The 21,819-nt window shown below is 47.1% G+C and overlaps 8 protein-coding genes across 8 annotated transcripts; 5 read left to right on the forward strand and 3 right to left on the reverse strand.

Moving 5' to 3' along the window:
* Positions 1-1,215: 1,215 nt before the first annotated feature.
* N7529_001586 (uncharacterized protein) lies at positions 1,216-6,608 on the forward strand (the record flags this gene model as incomplete). The annotated part of the gene is made up of 4 exons (XM_057237117.1): positions 1,216-1,369; positions 1,430-1,753; positions 1,812-1,999; positions 2,058-6,608. 4 exons carry the CDS (start codon positions 1,216-1,218, stop codon positions 6,606-6,608), a joined length of 5,217 nt encoding a protein of 1,738 aa, XP_057101804.1.
* A 4,217-nt stretch (positions 6,609-10,825) lies between these two features.
* N7529_001587 (uncharacterized protein) lies at positions 10,826-11,237 on the reverse strand (the record flags this gene model as incomplete). The annotated part of the gene is made up of 2 exons (XM_057237118.1): positions 10,826-11,105; positions 11,221-11,237. 2 exons carry the CDS (start codon positions 11,235-11,237, stop codon positions 10,826-10,828), a joined length of 297 nt encoding a protein of 98 aa, XP_057101805.1.
* Positions 11,238-11,803: 566 nt separating this feature from the next.
* N7529_001588 (uncharacterized protein) lies at positions 11,804-12,790 on the forward strand (the record flags this gene model as incomplete). The annotated part of the gene is made up of 1 exon (XM_057237119.1): positions 11,804-12,790. One exon carries the CDS (start codon positions 11,804-11,806, stop codon positions 12,788-12,790), a length of 987 nt encoding a protein of 328 aa, XP_057101806.1.
* A 572-nt stretch (positions 12,791-13,362) lies between these two features.
* N7529_001589 (uncharacterized protein) lies at positions 13,363-14,440 on the reverse strand (the record flags this gene model as incomplete). Its single annotated transcript, XM_057237120.1, has 4 exons — positions 13,363-13,524; positions 13,581-13,687; positions 13,734-14,108; positions 14,158-14,440. The coding sequence occupies 4 exons, from the start codon at positions 14,438-14,440 to the stop codon at positions 13,363-13,365; spliced, it is 927 nt and encodes a 308-aa protein (XP_057101807.1).
* Positions 14,441-15,126: 686 nt separating this feature from the next.
* On the forward strand, positions 15,127-16,038 carry N7529_001590 (uncharacterized protein; the record flags this gene model as incomplete). Its single annotated transcript, XM_057237121.1, has 3 exons — positions 15,127-15,244; positions 15,283-15,752; positions 15,808-16,038. The coding sequence occupies 3 exons, from the start codon at positions 15,127-15,129 to the stop codon at positions 16,036-16,038; spliced, it is 819 nt and encodes a 272-aa protein (XP_057101808.1).
* A 732-nt stretch (positions 16,039-16,770) lies between these two features.
* Positions 16,771-17,134, reverse strand: N7529_001591 (DUF3759 domain-containing protein; the record flags this gene model as incomplete). Its single annotated transcript, XM_057237122.1, has 2 exons — positions 16,771-16,922; positions 16,999-17,134. 2 exons carry the CDS (start codon positions 17,132-17,134, stop codon positions 16,771-16,773), a joined length of 288 nt encoding a protein of 95 aa, XP_057101809.1.
* A 545-nt stretch (positions 17,135-17,679) lies between these two features.
* On the forward strand, positions 17,680-19,167 carry N7529_001592 (GDP-Man:Man(1)GlcNAc(2)-PP-dolichol alpha-1,3-mannosyltransferase; the record flags this gene model as incomplete). The annotated part of the gene is made up of 2 exons (XM_057237123.1): positions 17,680-18,505; positions 18,560-19,167. The coding sequence occupies 2 exons, from the start codon at positions 17,680-17,682 to the stop codon at positions 19,165-19,167; spliced, it is 1,434 nt and encodes a 477-aa protein (XP_057101810.1).
* A 180-nt stretch (positions 19,168-19,347) lies between these two features.
* N7529_001593 (uncharacterized protein) lies at positions 19,348-21,189 on the forward strand (the record flags this gene model as incomplete). Its single annotated transcript, XM_057237124.1, has 1 exon — positions 19,348-21,189. The coding sequence occupies one exon, from the start codon at positions 19,348-19,350 to the stop codon at positions 21,187-21,189; it is 1,842 nt and encodes a 613-aa protein (XP_057101811.1).
* Positions 21,190-21,819: the final 630 nt, after the last annotated feature.

The raw sequence follows: 21,819 nt of genomic DNA on the forward strand, positions 1-21,819 counted from the left end.
GCTATTCTTATTTTTGAGCCATTTTTGACAGAGAATTCACTTTTAATGAGCCAATCACAGTATAGACACCAAGCAAGGTCCAATAATTCGAAAAATTTGGTCTATGCCTTAGGTCAGTATACACCGCGATAGTATCCTCTATTCAATAAATTGACATGATGCACATCTAAATCCCCCAGGCGGCTCTAGACTTCCAAGATCGCGGTCAATTGCAGTGGACCTCGGGACCAGGAGGTTTTGCCAGATTGGTCGAGCTGGCCCGTCCCTGACAACGATTTAGGCTGTAAGTGGAAATGAACGCGCAGGGATCAACATTAAAGGGTGTACGCGGTTCGTTGACCATGGTAAGATGGGGGCACAATGGTAAGAGGATAAATTAGATGGGATTATCCTTTCCAGCCATGGTCCCAATTGACCTCTGAGGTAGGTTGACGGTGCATAGAGAGGTAACCTAAAAGGAACACCTGAAACGAACGGCTAGAACGTGTTCTCGAGGGATCGGTGGAGCCTTGGGCTCAGGGAGACCATAGTGTACATAATAGTGTATGAAATAGTTAAGATAGATCGGATGTTGAACCGGGACAATATGTAAGGTGAGACGCTATTGAACCATGTGCTCGGAGTATTAAGCCTTTATACGTAAAGGGAGATTTTGAAGAAGGTGAACGTGATAGATAACAGAGAATAAGCAAACAAATCTAAAAGAACAAAAGAGAGTAGACCTCTACGTTATACGGAGTATACCAGTAGGTAGTTATAAACATGATAATCAATTAGGTACTACTACCCCGTACCTTTTTGATTGTAGGTGGGTAAAGTGCCGAGACTGTGAATTCCCCCCTGAACCATCTAGTTTTCTCCTCGCTTGGAGTCCAAATTATCTCCTTCATCTTAATCGTTAAAACGCTAAACTACATTTGGTTGATGCACGGCCAGTTTCTTTGCTTCTTTATTATTTCACCTCCCTACTTTCTATCGTTACATTTGGTCAATCTGGGGAGCGAGTACTGCAGGTACGTTGTTTCTGTGTGTTGTTTGTTGTTTATTCACGATCTAAAGATAAACGAAAGAAGAAAAAAAAATTAAAATTAAGGGGGTTCACTGACACATTGCACTCTCCACATTCTAGACAACTACGATTATTCTGCGCCTCATGACTATCAACTTCAATCGACTTTGATTTGAATTTCTTTTCCACCTGGCGTGTGGTTTAGAATGACCGTTTCACCGCCAGCATCGCCGACGGGCGCGACCCCGCGACCCATCAGCGCTGTGATGCGCACTCCGCGTAGTACCAGTCGCCTGAGTATGAGCAGCCGACAAGGGAGTCGTGCTTCCGATGAAGATGGCAAGACTGCAGTCAAAGTCGGTATGTATAATGCATTCCCCTGGACCGCAACCAAATTGATTCATACTGACTGGTGCGCAGCTGTCCGTGTACGACCACCACTGAAACCCACCGACCCCGGTTACGAATTGATTCCCCAGCGATTCCAGCGTTCTATGGTCCATGTCACCACACCAACGAGTCTGGACGTGGAGGTACCGAATGGTCGCAAGTTGTTCGTGTTTGATCGAGTTTTCCCCGAGACCACCGAGCAGGAGGGCATTTGGGAATACCTGAATGATAGTGTCGACTCTTTTGTCCAGGGCTACAATGTCTCGATTATGGCGTATGGGCAGTCCGGTGCTGGAAAGTCCTTTACAATGGGTACCTCCGGCCCCAGTGAGCAGAAGAATGTGCATGATATGGGTAAGTTTGAAATTCGATTGTTTACCAAGCAGGGACTGACTGTGTAATGTTTACTTAGGTGTTATCCCCCGTGCTGCGCAAGCCTTGTTCGATAAATTAGACGGCCCCTCAAAACACACGAGGACTAGTTCGACCTCGACCGGCCTCCGAACACCGCAACGATATTCTATGAGTTCTGCTGCAAGCTTTGGAAAACTGAACCAGGAAAAAGAAAAGACCTGGCAATTGAAAGCTACCTATGTTGAGGTATGTTCTGTGTTTCGAGGATATACCTGCAGAGATGGTATCTGACCACGATTTACAGATCTATAATGAGCACCTGAGAGATTTGCTGCTCCCAGATTCCACCCCTTTCAGTGATCGCAACAACGTTACAATTCGCGAGGATACCAAGGGTCGCATCCTTTTGACCGGTCTTCACCAAGTGAACATCAATTCCTTCGAGGATCTCATCAATGCCTTGAACTTTGGCTCGACCATCCGCCAAACAGACTCCACCGCAATCAACGCCAAATCATCCCGGTCGCACGCGGTCTTCAGTTTGAACTTGGTCCAACGCAAGGCTTCAGGCCCAGTGACCCCGACTCCCAAGGAAAAGCGCATGTCAATGCCTGTTGATTCCTTCGGTGGCGATTCCATCACTGTCGATAGCAAGTTACACTTCGTCGATCTGGCGGGTAGTGAACGGCTGAAGAATACCGGGGCCTCCGGTGAACGCGCCAAGGAGGGAATTTCCATTAACGCTGGCCTAGCAGCTCTAGGGAAGGTCATCTCACAACTTTCACGCCAGCACGGTTCCCACGTCTCTTACCGTGATTCCAAACTCACTCGACTTCTTCAGGATTCCCTAGGAGGGAACGCATATACCTACATGATTGCCTGCGTCACCCCAGCAGAGTTCCACCTGAGCGAGACTCTGAACACTATCTCATATGCTCAGCGCGCCAGAGCCATTCAGAGCAAGCCGCGCATTCAGCAAATCGCCGATGATGGCGACAAGCAAGCAGTCATTGACCGACTCAAGGCCGAGGTAGCTTTCTTGCGCCAACAGATCCGCAGCAGCGAAGGGTCTGAGCGCAGGGAAGGTAGCTCGACCGAACGAAGCGAACGCAAGAACGAGCGTGAGAAGCATCTGCAGAATCAGCTGTTGGATATCCAAGAGTCTTACAACAACCTCAGCCAGCGCCATGCTAAGCTCATCTCGACCATGGCCGATGACTCGGAATCGCAAACCAACGGCGAAACGAACGAAGCGACTTCGGAGATTGGCAAGAGTTCAGTCGAGAGAATGCAGCGGTCCAAGTCCTTTGCCGAATCCGTGGAGCAGATGGTCCTGGAGTACGAAAAGACCATTCAGACCCTGGAGGCATCGCTTTCTGACACTCGCGCCTCTTTGTCGACCGCGGAGACCGACCTGCTAGAGCGTGAGTCCAAGTGTGCCTACATCGAGACTGTCAGGGAACAACTTCAGTCCCGCATCCAGAAACTGCTGGACCGGGAGGCTAGCACTGAGGAATATCTCCATGAATTGGAGTCCAAGCTTGATGGCCACTCTGGGGGTGAGGAGAAGCATGCTGCTATTGTGGCTGAACTTCGCAAGGAACTGAGCCGTGCTCGTGAGAGCGAGGCTAGCTGCGAAGAGTACATCTCTACCCTGGAGGAACGTCTCGCTGACGGCGATCAGGACATGGAAATTTTGCAGCGCGAAGTGTTGCGATTGGAAAACGTCATCGAACGGCAGCGAGGACTTGGCCAGCTGGATACTCTACTTAGCAAGTTGGACAAGCACGGTGACAATGTCGATGGCGACTACCCTCACCATCCGCAAGCCCGCGGCAATGTGTCCTCTCATCGGCACACACCATCCCTGGACGTTCTCAGCGAAGCAGTCGAGACCGCCATCCCGGAATCTGACGAAGATCTCGTTGAGCCGATCATGGAAGTCGAAGATGAGTCATTCGAGCGCTCGGATTCCGAAACTGAGGTTCCTGGCGAGGATTTGATGGTTCTTCAGACCGCAACTAGCAGGCTCGAGGCGCGCCGCTCCGAGGCCCTTCGCGAGGAACCCGTCTCAAGCCCTGCCCAGTCCAAGTTTGTCGCTGATAAGCTCGAGACTGTCACCCAGGAGCTATTTGATCTGCGTCTGCAGCACGAAAACACCATCGGTGACTTTGAAATACTCGAATCCAAGTACGAGCAGGCCCTCAAGGCCCTAGCCGAGCTTCGTCAGGACAAGATCGACGAAGCCCGCCACCCAGCACCTATTCAAAATGAACTTTCGCCACGCCCTGTGTCTTTTTTAGGGAATGGAGACACTCCGACCTCGAAGTCTGGAGCACAACACTCATTCTCGCAGTCGCTCTCCTCGGAATTATCCTCGGCCGGGGAGCCATCCACCTTGCGCGAATCCTCTGAGGACGGATCAAAGGCAGTTTCATCCGCCCCGTCGACGCCACAGGTCATGTCCGCCGGCCATGTCGACCCGGAGGAGGCTGAGAGCATGCGCAAGCTGCTCGCCGAGCACCAGGAGAGCGCCGAGCTTATGACTCAGAAGTATACTGAGTTGCAGACCGAACACGAGGAAATTCTTGGACTGGTAGAGAAGCTGAAGGCCGAAGCTCAGCGTAACAAGTCGAGCTCGCCCCCTTCAACTCCCGGTTTCAAGATGATCCGTCGCATGACCAGCCAGAACCTCCTTTCTGGCGTGGACCGCGCGACTCGCGCCATTACCGGTCTGAGACTCATTGCTACTGAGGAGTTTGCCGAGAAGCCAGATGCTATGCACAACTTCGATTACCATTTGGACCAAACCATGCACGAGTTGCAAAGCCGCATGGAGCGTCTCCAATCCCTTGAGGCTGAGAACCAGAGTGTGAAGAAGGAAATGGAAATGAAAGCCACTATCATCTCCGGTCTGACTAGAGAGCGATCGAGCTTGACGGGTGCTTCGCCTGTGGATATGGCGTTGGTCTCCCAGCTGCGCGATCAGGTTGTCTCCCAAGAGCTCCAGATGGAGCAAATGCACTTGGCTCATGAATCTCGCCAGAAGGAGCTTTTAACTGAGATAGAGAATTTGAAAGGTCTCTTGAAGTCCCAGGAAAGCGCTACCCGGGCGATGGACGCCGGTGCCGAGGAGCAGGATAAGAAGATTGGTGTTCTGCAGGGTGAGCTCACTGAATGGCAGGGCAAGCACCAGAGTGCCTTGGAGTCCTTGCAGGCTTCCGAGAACCAGCTGACTGCCACTCTTGCTGAGTTGGAGGGAGCTTTGGCTTCTGTCGAGGCTATGCGCTCTGAGCGTGTTACCGCTGGTGGTGATTCTACCAACAAGGAAATCACGGCCCAAGAGCTCGAGGGTGGTCGCGTTGAACAGCAGGGCATTGTTGATAGCCTGAAGAAAGATATCGAACAGCACGAGTCTACAATTACTACTCAGCTTGAGACCATTGCTAGTCTTCAGAATTCTCACACGCGTGCTCAGGATGAACTGGCTGCCCAGATCACCACCGAAGACGCGGCAAATGCCGGTGCAGTCGACTTGGGTCTGACCTCTAAGGTTGCTGAGCTCGAGCGGGAGATTGCTACCCACAAATCAGTCGTCGATTCTCACCAGGGTGCACTAGATACCCTCCAGGAGTCCCATAAGCGTGAATTGGCCGAGTTGGAGGAGCGGACCAGAGCTGCTGCCCAGGCTGATCACGATGCGCGTATCGCTGAGAAGGAGACCGAACATGAACAATCCATGGCTACTCTGCAGAAGGAGATTACGGAGTCTCGCGATGAATTGGTCAAGCTACTCAAGGCAGTCTCAACCATTCTCAACTCCGAGGTCTCGGCTGAGAATTTGCCGGATCAGATTCGGGAGGTCCTGGCTCAAAAGCAGCAGTTCTCCGACAAGTATACCGAGCTCCTGGGCACTAACGAAGACCTTCGAAAGCAGTTGGAGGCCAATGGCGACTCCGACAGCCGTCTGGATGAGATGAACAAGAAGCACAGCGTCCAGGAGGCCAAGGTTAACGAGCTGGCTCTCTTGGTGGCCACACTGGAGGACACTCTTCGCCAGAAGGATGAGCAGGTCAAGAAAAAGGAAGCCCTGGTCGAGGAGATCACGATTGAGAAGCAGAAGAGCGTGCGTCTCGTCGAGGAGCTAGAGGAGCAGATCACCAGCAGCTTCGACCAGCACCACAACCGCCTGTCTGTGATCCAGCAAGAGCGCGATCAGGCCCTAGAAGACGCCAAAGCCAAGATCGTCATCTACGAAGGCGACATTGAAACCTACCAAGTGCGAATCGAGCAGTTGGAACTCCAAATCAAGAATACCGGCAACTCTGATGTTTCCCACGACCGCAGCAGCTCACTTACATCAAACCTCCGCAAGAGCTCATCCGCTGCCTCCCTTCCCTCGCCCCCGCCAGCAATCCCCCTCCCACCCCTCCCAACCATCGCTTCCCAACCAAATGGCACCTCAAGCGTCTCCCCTCCCAGCTCCCGCCATGCCAGCAAGGAGCTCGTCAACGCCCAGATAGTTGAGGACCAAGAAGCCCGTATACGAACAATCGAGAAACACCTTTACGCCGAAAAGCAGCTCACTGCCACCCTGGAAGAAGCGCTCGGCGACCTTGAGGCTCAAAGCAGCAAAGTCAAGAGTGACTGCGAAGCATGGAAGAAGAAGGCCTGGAGCTTCGAAGACGAACTCAACTCCCTGCGGAAAGAGCGCAGCTCCGCCCGCCTCTCTCTTCAAGCCGTCGAAGAAGAGCGCAGTGCCCGTCGCGAGGCGGAGGCTGCCCGTGCCCAGCTCGAGGAGCGCATGCTCGCTCTCAACAAGAAAAAGAAGAAGAGTACCCTCAACTGCTTCTAATTGTCTTTTGATCTTGGCCTTGAAAAGCGATCACGATCACCTCGTGTTTTTGCTATGTTTTTCACTTCTTGTTTTTTTTTTTCTCTACACTTTTTTAACCCTGTTTCATACCCCCCTTTTTTTTAGCCCAATTCCCTGTATTATGAGCTTTCACGTCCACCTTTGTCATATTGTGGTTTCTTCAACGTCAATACTTTGTGCTATAGCCCCCTTCCACGCATTTGTCTCTAATCACCTCCCCACATATCTTCGCCTCATTCTACGCATGACAATCTCATGTCTAGATGCCTGTCTTTTTATTTGAAATGAACCTGTACATTCCGTCGGCTGTTTAGATTGATATGCGTTGTGTTGGGTGGGAACTTCGTTCTTTCAAGTCCGTGATATCGAATTTCATTTGGGATTCGCTTGTATTGATGTGCTTGTCTTGGTGCTGTAGTTGTAACTAGGGGCAGTGATTATCACATGGGTTGTAATCTGAGATTAATTGATCCTTGCTGTCAGAGTTTATCGGTTTCTTTCTGTAGGATGAAGATGTGTATAGGCAATCGAATCTCCTGCGGCTTTTCCACTGCCCCGGGATATTACTTGTCCCGGGTCAGTGCTAACTGCCGATCTCCAAGCCACGTAGAAACAAATCGAACTCACGATCTCGACTAACATTTTCTCGGCGTTTCAACCCCCTCTTTCGATCAGAGAATAAACGGTGGGGTCAAGCCCGTCTCAGCATTAGCCTCGTCTCTACGACAAGCAAAACATACTTCAGTGGTCTTCCCAGTCCAATCTACACAAATTACAATCATGGGAAGAGAACAATCCCAGCCATGCAAGTCTAGAGCAAATCGCACAACCAATATTCGAAAGTAACACAGCCATCGAAACTGTGAGCCTTCCTAATTCCTACCCAATCCATCCAATAAATTTGACAACCCAGCCACCCATGGGCTTTGGTTAGGACGCCATTGACGAGCCCTTCGCTTCCTGGGTCTGCTCTTAGTTATCCGTCAAATCATCTGCGAGTCACTTATATGGATCCCTTTGTTTGCGGCAAGCCTAGCAACGCTGTAGGTGAAGATTGAGGGCTATGCTGGGAGGAATGGACATGGGAGTCATGACATTTTCATAAGTATACATCGTCATATTTTGTCAACAGATTCCCAGGAGTTTCTAGCACACACACTATACCACAATGCTAATTGAAGGTACATCGGCTGCCGAAAATGGATACGATGTTATCAGTATCGATGAGACTGCCCTGGAAGAACAGCTACCTAGGTGAGGCGAGCTATGCCGTTGAGGCAATAAATTCATTTTAAGAGTCACTGTAGAATCGTTTTCAGATAGCTGTTTAGTGTGGCAGAACCTCATTGTGTTCGCCGTCCAATTCCGCTTCCTTTTCTTTTGCCAGTTCATCAATCTTATTCCTCTTCTTCTTCTTCTTCATCATGCATAGTCCGCATAATGCTGTTTCCATACTTCATCTTTATTTCCGCTGCAACTTGTTCAGATACACTGTACCATAAGGAAATGATGTCAGTTCAGCAATCAATATTACAGTAAGAATGTTGTAGGTAAGACCAGGGGCTGTAACTTACATGTAGTGCAGCACTGGAGGAAAGATCAGAGGGGCAGGCAAAATTTTTCCGCCTGACTTTTCAATTGTTCCGTAAAATTGTCAGTATGAATCCTCTCAAGCTCCCTCTATAGTACTTACTCATGGATTTGCGTTAAAGCGCCCTCTGCTTCAGGTACAAGCTGAATCATAACACGTCTCTAATGCATCCAATGTGATATTAGTCAAGAATTCATTTTGACTCAAGTACGGGGTGCACCTGAGCTTCAGATTGACTGACGTTAGACATGATTGCAAGAAAAGTGGTGGTGCAAATGAATATATGTGTTGATTGATAGAGTAAATGGAACTTGGCTTGATAGTTGGTGCACTAGAGGTCATGAAGGACTTCAAATACCTAGCGGGTGATTCATTATGCTGATTTTCAAGTTTTGACTTGGACGATCGGGCCTGACGATTTGTTCTGATCGGGATTCATGGCTCCACTTTCAGCGATGCCACTTCTGCTGAGTAGTCGATCCGGGACCGTGGTGTGCTGAATCGAAAAGAACTACTCCGTACTCCACATGCTGAGCGGATCTATCCAGTTTCTTCTTTATGCTAGCTAGCACTGGTGTCCGAGGTATCTTGCCCATCATTATGGTTGTGAGATTTTATATTGAGGATAGCTTGGTAACATGTTCTCACACTGTTAGAATTTCTACCAACTCGGTGATGTACGCAGCCGGGCAGTGAAACGCGTTGCCACTATCGGTGTCCAGCTCGGTAGTGGATTACGTTACCCCTCCGTTTTAGCGCCAAAATATTCAGGAGATTCATCTTGCTGCAGGCCCAATGACGTTACTTCCGGAAACTCCGAAATCTAGGCAATCCAAAACAATGCTGGCATCTGATGAAGATCAAGGATCCTTGCGGAAAGATATGCTTGCCATCTATGCTTGGCGCGTTTACACCGTGAAGGATCAGCAGAGCAGTCTTTGGTGGCGGAGATCGGAGAATTACTGATTGGGATCTACGCTTTGTGTCCAAGCTATTGTATTGGGATTTTGGTAGAGTAAGTAATGGCCGGACGGCTTTTTTTATCGTGGGGTTTTCTGGTTCTTCACAATGCTCTCCCATCAGAGTTCTCCTATCCACAGCCGTATAATTACTGTCTACAGTATCAATTGATAAAAGATACCGAATGAATAAAATATTATACAATTACCCTCAGACCATTTCAAACAAGCAAATGATATACGTCACTCTATGCACATTAAAGTCTTGGGATAAGTGGGGTAACGCAGAGTATTCACCCTGATGTTTGGTGAGCAATGTGAGAGGAGGAGAGGAGGATCGATGTATCTGACCCGCTCGCCAATACGTGTCTATCTAGCACCAAGAAAAGAAATGGCAGACTCTATATAATTCATAATTAAAGGTGATCTCTAAACTATAGACCCATCAAATAGCATTTGCGCATCTGCCATCGAACATCCAGCTTTTCACTTATACTCATAATTATATCCGCGTGATTTCTCTACTAGGGCTAAAATTCCAATTCTAAAAGCTTCACTCCATAATGTGGAAAGCCTCTTGTAATGTCGCGCAAGCGATATCGAAGACCATCTGCTGTGGATACTACATAAGTGTTGTGGTGGCCGTTGGCCGCCAAGCTCAACAGCTTATCAGAGCGCAGCTACTTAGTAGTCTGAGATACTTTCTTTCCTCTCTTTCTTATGGATTGAATCACTTATCATGTATATCTTCTTCGTAGCTATTCAACAATAAAATATTTAGAAGTGGTAGCGGCCATGACTTAATGGACATCCGCTCACCTATTATAAGAGTTCGACCTAACTCATCCGGCATGTTAGGCAGTCTCTCTATCTGGCTCCTACAGACCTTAGTTAAGATCATCTTACGGTAATCAGTTTGATCCTAGTGATAGAGCATTGTTTTATGCTTCCTTTCCAAACGGTGTTCTGCTATTTACAAGGCCGTGCTCCACGTCAATAGATATGCTAGGTATCTAGCAGTCGTTTGTTAGTGACTCGTGAGCTTTATGGGAGAGCTAACTGATATAACGCTGAGCCATGCTATCGTCTTCGTGAATATCATTAAGCTTCTATTCGGCCACACTTACTATCTGTTTTTATTAGCTTGGGTCTAACGAAGGACTGTAATAAATGCATATACCGACAGAATCTACCTACTTGATTAGATGCAGTCGCCTAGTATAAGACATACATGTATTGTAGCCACAAATAATTTTCTACGATAAAGAGATAATTTCACGACGCCGAATCCGGTCGTAATGATTAGGGTAATTTCTCATAGATCGACTTATTAATTCTATAAGGCCCGGGCAAATAAGGCTAAGAATGATATTAAGCTTTCTATAGGCAGGGCACTATAGCGTACGAGATCTGCAGAGAAGTTTGATGTCAAACAAGTAGCTTTAAAGTGTCCTATCTACCCCTAGACTAAGACGTGATGGTGAAAGGGTATATATGGGTCCATGACCACAAACTAACTGACAGCATCTATAGTTTAATGTATTGACTAGGCCCAACCTACATTAGTCGAGTTAAGATAACTCAGATAGTTATAGCTAATATATAACCAAGGCTTTCCTTTCGTACGTTTTTGCTTAAAAAAAATTTTAGTGCTTGAGGAGTAAATCGGACAGGAAAGATCCCGTAGCGATAAAATGATTGCTAATTCTAGAAGCGTCATTGGCCCTAGAATGCTCATTACCATATATGCGTACACTCTTACCGAGCCGATATAGCCCATAAGATGCTATAAGGTACCATAAAGAAAAGTCCGGCAAATATCTGATGGCTTGGAAGAAGAATTTCATAGGACTAATGACGATAGTATAGATTAGAAAACAGAGCAAGGATTCCGAGTGCAGAAGTCTCCTGCGGATAGTTACTAGGCTAAATCCATTTTGTATTAAGAGGGGTGCTTACGATCATAGTAAGCAGATTTCACATCTCACTAAGGGGAAAACTAAATGTTTAGCTTTGGTGTCCGACGATAATATGAGTTGACAGCAGAACAAAAGCCATCTAGCCTGTTGCTCGATGAATCTTGCGGCAAGTGCGCCAGGAAATATCCAGCAGTCCGGACAGAAAACTAAGATGAGCAGCTGATAAAGGGAAGATCATGTTGATGGGGGCCAGTTTGCATGCGCTGCGGCCCAAGTCTACGAGCGATTCGGTACGCAAAAAGACCAGAGCGACGTTGACGGCGACGTAAGAGACATGGAGAAGGATACCAGCTCGGGACCATGGTCCAAGGATTCGGTGCCTACGAACGAGGACAGGGAGGGTCAGACGCCCGAGAGAGTTTGTTCTCAGCTAGTCTTCTCTCTCTCATTATCATCTCTTCATCGGAGAATCGATCATTTTCATCTCTATGAGATCTACGTTTCCATCGCCCAGTATCCCACATCAACTTATTCGATATTGCTTTTGATATGTCTTTGAGGTTACATTTGCTGTTCACAGCCGTTATGCACAGCAGCCTTCCCCTGAAACCCCGCTCACTTGGATATCGTTAAATATCTGGTCCATGTGTGCGAAATCTACACAATTTCTCTTTTTCGACATCCTAGCTTCTATGCACCGACAAGATGGCCTCAATTGCGAATCGATTACTGTTTCCTGATGAGAAGACTCTCTCTGGGATTTTCCCCCATGTCATTGATTTCAAGCCAACAATCTGCGACGTCCTCGCAAACACATTCGAGACCTGTACTTTCAGAATTCAGCTTGATAGTGCGCCACTACCAGACTACCCAAAGGATCTCATTATCCGGTTCGAGAGATCGGGAAGGTCCTTGGCCGCTTTGGCAACTTTCCAGCGTTTAGTAAGCTCTCAACTAAAGGATCTTGTTCCGTCGGTATTGCAGGTGGGCACTACGATGACCGCAACTGCAAAAGCCGAACAAGTCGATTACTTTGTGACCCCATATTTTACGGAAACCATTCTCCTCGAAGAAGTGTGGGATGCACTTGACCAAGTAAATCAGCTGCAGCTAGTAGATTCAGTTGTTCTTGCCGTGGAGCAGCTTCAGAAGCTTGACCTCAAGAAGTTTGGCCACAGCCCAGAAGGAATCCCTTACATCTCAATCGATGATACACCTCCCCAGCCAGTCGAGATTGCAATAGGTGGTCTAGCGCATGATTTCTTTCCAAACGTCAGACAGTTCTTACGTGGACTACTTCACCCGGAGAGGAAGAAACCACGTGATTGGAACTTGTTGGAGACGGATAGCGGAATCACTATTCAATTCGCATATGGAGATATTGGTCAGGTGCACTTGTCTCACTCCGATTTGGATGAACTTCAGCGGAATGTCGTATTCTGCCACAATGACCTCGAGCCACGCAACATCCCCATGAGGAAGCTATCATCTGGGAAACACGAGCTAGCCGGCGTGATAGACTGGGAAAGGGCAGGATTATTCCCATTTGCATACGAATTCGGCTACAAGGATACGGTCTTGGGTTCCTCAAACCTGAATTTTAGCTGGTATACTCTGTCAAAAACCAGTCGTCCCATCTGTTGCCCCAAGGGGAGTGCCACGCAGAACCCATCAAGGCACTCCGGATTATAGACAACTCAAACAAGAGATCGAGGAAACGAAATTTCGGCACACAGGTTCAGGCAAAGTGGTTGCATGAAGAGATTGATGAGGAGAATCATGAAGACTATATGAAAAGCAGCAGAGTAGAGAGCTGAAGTTATTGATTCGTTTGCCTGAGACTAGGAATTGTAAATTTATGCCAAACTGTGGAATCAATCAGCTAAGAAACAAGAGAGATCATCGAAGCTATCTTATGAAGGCTTCGGTAAGAAGCTGTCCAACAGTGCAAAGGTTGGAAACTGCGAGAAATGGGAGCTGTTGGTTGGATCTACGCTTTCAAGTTTTGTTTTATGCTTTCGCATTGGAATAATGGTACAGCAAATAACGTCCAGACGGCTTTTTTCTTTATCGTAGGAAAGTATCACCTAGATCCAGCCGGAAAAATGACAGGGAATAGATTTGAAGTCTTCTGATTCTTCACAATGCTCTCCCATCAGAGTTCTCCAACCCCCGTCGTATCAAAGTATAAAAAACAAAAACAAAAACGAAGACAAAAATACAAACGAAAAAAAAAAGAAAAAGCAGAACATAATTCCTCAGCATCATTTGCGAGGAGACTTAGAGGCTCGGGCATCAAATCCAGATCCGCTTGACATACGACCGACTTTTGGACCTTGGAGTTCTCCAGTACGGCGAAAGATTTCATATATCATCGAGACAACCTCCTCGCTATTGTCGAGCCAATTGTATTTTTTCTGGATGTACTGTAACAAATATCAGCAATTGAGTTCCAAGTTGCTCAAAGACTTCCCTGTCATACCGTGCGGTCAGGGCGGAGAATCAAAAAGTGCCATTCATCACTGTCTGTAGCAATACCGCACACATGAGTGTCTTGATGCGCTCGAGTATTGTGTTCTTGAATAATTGCTATACATGTCAATTCATATTCATGCTATAGGTCACAACCACTTACCCATATAGGCGAGGCATTGCAGCACTCCTGTACTTAGCATTGCGGGGTTCTTCGCTTCAACCATGGCCATATTTGAGGCATGGTTGTTGTGCTGTCCGTACCACAGAGAATAATCGACAATTCCCTCGATTAGAACGAGCTCCTTATCCACAGTCCATTCGAGTTTCATTGAGAACTCGTATTGGAGATGAAGGGATCTCACGGTGCTGATCGAAGACGCCGAGGAAGAGGAACCAACCGAACTTCTCGGGTTGGTGGAGTCACGCTTGACTTGAGCTAGAGTTGTCAGCATGATTGCGTCTATGCGAGATCTAATCATGGCCTCATTTTGAGGCGAGCCTTCTGTGGCCCGATTGTAATCGGAAAGGATGAGATCTATATCTGATTAGCATATACTTGAGCTTTGAATCATCGCCAAACTTACTTAGGTGTTGAGGGACGGAAATTCTGGTATTAGGTGGAGGGGCAAGCTTGAATGGTAATGCTAGCACTTTTTTAAGATGGAAGATTTCTGGAATACGGATTGTCGGTAATTGAGTCACAGCGACTTTTCGCAACTTTGGCTGAGTCTTCTTGACGCTAGCCGAGCGTATAATTTTTTCGACTTCCGCTGTTTCCTTGAGAATCTCTTCATTCTGGACGCTGTGGCGCACCTTGGTGGCTAGAGACTTGAAGCTTTTCTCTAGATTGGTGATGATGGCATCCATCTTGATTGCTTTTATGGTTAGTTCAAATGGCTTGGTATTTGCTGATGAGGATATTGATAATGTCGGTATAAGGATGTGTGTCACTGCTTTTTGAACAAAAAGAGAAAAAAAGCTGTTTTCGTGGGTTGTGTTCGTAGGCTGTTGTGTGAAACGCAGGTGGTTGTAGAAGAAAGAGAGGTTGGAATGCCCCAAATTCAAATTATAGTCCAGGTCTGGGATAAAGTAGAGAGAGGACTGTGATAAGGGTAACGATAGTGTCGGTTAAGATATGTGTTTTGTTTTAAACAAAAAGGCTGTTTTCATAGGTTAAATGTAGGTAGTTGTAGAAGAAAGAGAGCGGGAATGCTCTAAATTCACTTTACAGTCAAGTTCTGGGACCAATTATAAATCAATATGAATGAGTTATAGGCTAATTTATTTATTCCTCTTTACATATGTAGTTTATAGCGAAAACAAGAACATGTACCTTTTGTATGTGAATTGCATATAAAAAGCACAGTAGTAGTTGGTGGAAGAACGCCAAGACCCGTTCTGAAAGTGGAGAAGGGGAATAAGGTTGCTGCACAAACCCGTGGACGTGTGTGTGGAGTCATCCACTACTTACCTACCTACATATGTAGGTACTGGACAGCTTCTGCCCTCGTCATTCCTCCAAGCTACATGCTATCAAGGTGATTTCTCTCGCAATGACCCGAACGAAGGAATACAAAAAAATAGTGGCGACTTACCACCTCTCACCTACTAGGTGGTGGAACAAGCGGCAACTCAACTCAAGAGAAACTTGGAATTGTCCAGATCATTTAGGTTAGCTTGTTCAATGGTTAAATTCTCCAGAACTTCAGCTAACAGTTGGGAAGTTTATCTGTGGAGCGACCTGAAGTTCGTTATCGGCCCAGAGGTCAGGTCTCATCGGCCATCGTCAGTGATAATAGAATCACTTCTCCTTACCCTGCTCGCAGACAAAATTCGCGAGGGACTCCCTTATCCTGACTGGAAAATGGACCTGTATCATTCAGAATATCTTCATTTGAACTTTCAGGAGCGGATAATCACACCGGGGATGGTCGACGAGGAAACATTGGCTCCAGAAAATCTTATCGACTATGTGTTGTGGTACGGACTCAAATCGGAGCTAGAAACAAATTTACTCGTTATGAAGACCGGAAGCCCAGTGCTTGAAAGTGAAAATCTGCTTCGAAATATGGCCAGAATCCACAATGCACGCAAGATCGCAAAAAGAGATGCTGTTATCAACGGTATCATGACTGATGGGTCTAAATGGGTGTTTATGCATCTTACCAACAATAGTCGGGTAAGGAAGTCTTGTAGAGAACAGATCGGGATCTTTGCGACTAACAATCTTTTAGTACACTATCAAGCATCTCGGGTGGGAGACCGAGCGACAGCAGATTATGGGCCAGATTCGGAATATCTTCGGTAAGGCAGCTAGCCTCTACAAATCAAAAGCACAGCCACGATTATCGTTACCCAAACCCACTGTTGTCGAAATCAGTGGCTGTCACATTGAGGACCTACCTGATTCCGGCGATGAGAGTGAGCAGAGCATCGATGAAACTTCTGTGCCCGACGTGGCTTAGGAAACAGAAATTGCTTTGTGGGCTAGCTCCGATTTTTCTAGGTACACATATAGCTGGATTATCTAGCTACTGAATGCTTTGTTTCTTCTCGGTGTTAAATATCCTATGATGAGCTAGAGCATGCGCCGATAGAAATTGCTGTGATCCTTCGATGGCGAGAGATTCGATAGCACCAGTAAAAAGTAATTCCCACTGTTCCTGTCATGACTTAAATTACGATATAACTAAGTTGTTATAACTAGTTAAAAGTGTAAGCTTATTTATATTTATAGCGAAGGATTTAGGGACATAAGCTACTAACTTTATTTTACCGAACTACAGGGCCTGATAGCATGCGGAGTTGCCATGTTATCTGCTAGATTTGCGTAACAAAACTAAATATTAAACTATAAGGAATATGCTGATTCATAATATCAGGCTACTATGATTCAGTATGAAACAAATGTCTAGTTCTAGGTCAAAAGACGTGGTAGAAAACGTAAGATGGGCAAAAAAATACATTCAATCGTGTTGACGAGCCCAGTTTGCATATCTTTGGTCTAAATTATTATATCGAGCGCTTTTGGTTGTAGATCTCCGCAACCTCGACCCTCTTTTGAATAGATTAATACATTTCTTAAAGTTGACCCGAATACGTGGGCCGATTTCTATCAATTGTTAACAGGATTAATATCTACTGGTTGGCCCCGAGGGTAGGGTATTAATGGAATTCCAATTGATTGTAAGCCTAGATCAATTGAATTGCAGCTGCACCAACCCGTTGACCGTGTGCTTTGCCTCTGCTATGTCTACATAGTCAAGCCCCTTAGTCTTAACCACATGACGAATGAAGCCCTCCGCAAAAGACGTACAAAGTTGATCTTCCTGCTTGTATGAAGGCGTACCTAGATTCAATCTATATCAGTACTCCTGCTATGTTCAATTCCCACCTTTTCTTCAGAAACAGATATAATGACTTACCGTGGTCTATGCAGTGCGTTTCCAATGCTTTGCCAGCGTGGTAAATAGCAGCTCCGGCGATCAACTCATAGGAGTTCATCTCCATGAGCTGCGTTTTGTACTTCGTGATACTCAAAATTGTACTCGCGGTAGACATCTATATAATCAACTTCAGAATGAGAACATGGTCTTGATACAAGAAAGGGGGGAGGAGGAAAAACTTACTAACAAAACACATTCTGGTGAGACGGGGTTGTACTAGAGAGGAAGTGGTTGCCCCCAGGCCCTCAACGACAATTAAATAAACTCGCTTAGGCCCCTATATTTTCTTACTCAAACCATGCTGCAAGCGAGATTGTCTTGAGACACATGAAATCTCTGATGCATAATGTACGAATTCCTCGGTGGCATTAGAATTGAAATTAGAACAACAATATTGTATTAATTTCCTAGCCGCTCTCTTTGGCATGGATTTAGGATCTTAACAACTGGCTAATCTCAACACTGGAAAATTTTCGTATGAAACCTTGAAGCTTAGCACCAAACTACCTAGGTAGTTAATATCTTTTATACACTATTGTATTAGCAATGACTGAATAGCAATAAAAGGCAGTGAAATATCGCAGAAATCCACTAGCATCACATGACGCGTATACACGTGTCTCCAAGATCGCGGCACCTTCTCCAACCAAGCAACTCACCATGGGCCTCCAGCGCTCTAATGTGACAATAATCCATCCGGATCTAGGCATCGGAGGTGCAGAGCGACTAATAATCGACGTCGCTCTAGCCCTCCAGAACCGAGGGCACCGCGTAACAATCTACACCTCCCACCGCGATAAGACGCACTGCTTCGACGAAGCACGCAATGGCACGCTGGACGTCCGCGTGCGCGGAAACACCATCTTCCCCGCCCATATCTGCGGCCGACTCCATATATTAATGGCCGCATTGCGCCAGCTTCACCTCACTGTATCGCTACTCGCCGAACTCGCCGCAAGCCGGACGGAGAAAGCTTCCGCCGACGAAGACCGAGACGACATCTTCATCGTGGACCAGCTACCGGCCTGCGTGCCCTTTTTGAAATCCTTCGGTCGAGCCCGCGAATCCCGACGCCAGCGTATCCTGTTCTACTGCCATTTCCCGGATCAATTGCTTGCGCGCCGGGATGAGGGCGGTTCGCTGCTTCGTTTGGCGAAGGTGTTATACCGGTTTCCGTTTGATTGGTTCGAGGGGTGGGCGATGAGTGCATCGGACCGGGTTGTTGCGAACTCGAAGTTCTCTCGTGGGATCGTGCGTGATGTGTTTGGCTCGGATCGATTGGGTGATGTGGAGGTGGTTTATCCATGTGTTGACATGGATGGCAACTCATTGCCTGAGAAAGCGGATGAAGACCCTCTCTGGGGTGGGAAGAAGATCTTACTCAGTATCAATCGCTTTGAGCGCAAGAAGGATATGGCGCTGGCCATTCGAGCTTATAATGGGCTAGGAGCGGAAAAGAGGCAAGGGACACGGTTGGTGATTGCTGGTAAGTACTATTACGATATAATCTTATGGCATGATTTTCTCTAACCTCTATAAGGCGGTTACGACAATCGTATCCAGGAGAATGTTCAATACCACCAAGAGCTGGACAAGCTCGCCACTGGCCTTGGATTGAAGACCGCGACATCTAAGACGGTTGTTTCTGCAATTTCCATTCCTGACTCGATCGATATTCTTTTCCTTCTTTCTGTTCCGACTGCATTCAAAGATACATTACTTGCGCAATCCAAGCTTCTTCTCTACACTCCGATCAATGAACACTTTGGCATTGTACCCGTCGAAGCGATGCGGGTGGGCCTTCCAGTTCTGGCATCAAACACCGGAGGCCCGTTAGAGACCATTGTCGAAGGCGAAACGGGCTGGCTCCGGGACGCCCATGCCGACGATGAGTGGACTGCTGTGATGGACAAGGCTCTTTACGGACTGAGCCAGAAGGACGTTGAGCGCATGGCTGCTGCAGGCAAGGTGAGGGCGCAGCAGGAGTTCTCTCTTACTGCTATGGGTGATAGGTTAGAAGAAGAGATATCTACTATGCTTACCGCGGAGAGAAGGCCTTTCACTGGATGGCAGCAAGTGTCTGCTATCTTGGCTTTGCTTGGAGCTGTCCTTGCATTAATAGCTGCAATAGTGCTTCGAGCGATCTAATTCCTAGTTTAGAATCATACCCAATGCAAAAATCTTCACTGTTGATATCTGTTGATACCACCCAACAAATAGAACAAACATATCACATGACCTCGTGTTTTGTACGCGGTGACGTCGCGTCCCCCTCTATCAGTTAATCTTTCCCCATAATCGATCGCCCTAGTGGCATTGGCAGTCATAATGCCCGATTTCATAGACCTCATATCCTCCGACCCGCCTGTTCCGCCAAGCCGTCAGCCGAAATTGACACAGCCAGAGCTTCCGTCGCGGCGGCCATCCCACCACCCTATAATCTCCTCTGACCCGTTTGATACCTCGCTGTTCGATTATGAATTGGACAAGCCTGCTAAAAGGAGAAGAGTGAGCGAAGAACCGGTTTCAGCGCCACAAATTGCACCGCAAAAAGAGGCAAAATCTGCTGTGGCGGAGTCTTGGTTTCAAATCTCCGACGATGATTTTGACCTGCCGCCGCCAAAGGTGTTGACCCAAAACAAACTGACCCAGTCGCGCGTTAACGAGTCGGATCCAATCGCCTTTACCTCTCCTGGTCCAGGCTCTCTGTCTAAACCGGCTGCATTGCGCAAACCGAGTTCTATGACTTCGGATATCCTCGCGCTTGACGACGACGACGAATTTATGGACTTGACCAAACTTCCACCGTCAAGCTTCCGAGGGCGTAGCGATATTGAGGAATTCAGCGACCCTTTTGCGCTACCGGAGTTTGCTGATCTGCTGGCAAAGCCTCCACCAGAGCCAACTGCTTCGAAACCGATATTCTCTGAAAGCACAGCTCGCTTACTGGCTCGCCTTAGAGAAGAGGAAAAATGCGACACCAGCCTTTCAAACTTCGGAGCACGAAAACAGAAGGGTTCTAGTATTGAAGACATAGCTGTAGAGTTAATCTCCGACGACCTCGATGAACCTGCCGCCCCCCGGAAGACAGCAAAAAAGGCAAGCAAGGTCGATCCCGCAGCAAAAGAAGCAAAGGCCAAAGCTCGAGAGCAAGCTAAGTTGCAACGAGAGCAAGAGAAGCAGCTTGAAAAAGACCGCAAACTGCAGCTCAAAGAAGAGAAAGCGAAAGAGAAACAGCGCGCTGCTGATATTGCAAACGTCAACAAGCTCAAGGTGAACAAAAAAGACTCCACGCCCGAGATGATTATCGACATGGCCACATCTCTAGAAGACACCAGCGTGGGCACCCAAACCATTGAATTCATGAAACGACTCGGCGTCCAATCAACATTCTTCCCAAGCCCAATTCCGAACGTAGTCAAATGGCGCCGCAAAATGAACGCCACATACAACAAAACACTCCGCCACTGGGAACCATGTCCATCCTTCATCCAAACAGAAAACCATGTCCTGTGCCTCGTCCCAGCACAAGAATTCATCAACATGGTAACCCCGTCACCAGACGGCACAGAAAGAGAAACCCTCGAAATCCACGTCCTGCGCGTCAAATCCGCCTATCCAAACAGCAAACCCATCTACCTAATCGAAGGCCTGACAGCTCTAATGCGTAAAAACACAAACGCCCGCAATAGAGCCTTCCAAGCCCAAGTCCTACGACAAATGGCAGAACCAGCGCCCGAGCCAGAAAACACTCGCAAAGGCAGAAAACCAAAGAAAAAGACAGAGGCCCCTATCATCGACGACGAAACTGTCGAGGACGCCCTCCTCCAACTACAAGTCGCCCACTCTTGTCTTATCCACCACACTACCGCGCCGCCGGATTCTGCGGAGTGGATCAAGAATTTCACCGAACATATCTCTACTGTGCCGTACCGGCGTGAGCGGCAGGAGGCGCAGACTGCGGCATTTTGTATGGATACCGGGCAGGTGAAGACTGGTATCGATAAGCATGATACTTTCATCAAGATGTTACAGGAAGTTAATCGCGTTACGGCGCCGATGGCGTACGGCATTGCAGGTCAGTATCCCTGCGTCACGGATTTGGCGCGTGGCATGCGCATTCATGGTGCTATGATGCTGGAGGATATCAAGGTTTGTTCTACCTCTTGAGTTGTGATCTTGTTCTTTTGGAACTTGGGACTTTACGTTGAACTTCCTTGCTGACTAGTCATAGAAATCTGCGAATAGGAATGGCGCTTTGACCAATGCGCGTATTGGTCCTGCTGCTAGTAAACGACTGTACAAAGTTTTCACGGGCCTTGACCCGCGATCCACAGACATCTAGGTTTATCTTTGGATAAAACAATTCTGGTTTAGTGTCTTTTGGTTAACACCTGCTGCTCGCGGGTGGATTCTGGATATTGGATATTGCATTCACTTGGAATGATAGATGACTGTTGATTCAATTGTTTATCTTACCCTATAAGAACATCTCTTTGGATGAGAACTTGGAAGCTGTCCAGTATTGGAACTGAAAAGAGATCTCTAAATATTTCCATCTTATTGATAAGTGATGAATAGATATATCAATGGATCCGAAGATCATTCCTGGATGCATAGTCCCCTTTTTGCTTCTTCTTTTTCTCTACAGAGACCATAAGTAAGAGAAAAGTAAGAGCGAAGTAACGGAAAAATAACGGAAGAGTGAATATATACATACTTAAGTAATGTAGGTCAGATCATACACATATAGATGACCTGTTCAGCAGATGACCTGCTCAGCCTTCTTTGTTCCTTCCT

This window comes from Penicillium soppii (assembly GCF_028829465.1).
Source record: "Penicillium soppii strain IBT 18220 chromosome Unknown utg000002l, whole genome shotgun sequence".
NCBI lineage: Eukaryota > Fungi > Ascomycota > Eurotiomycetes > Eurotiales > Aspergillaceae > Penicillium > Penicillium soppii.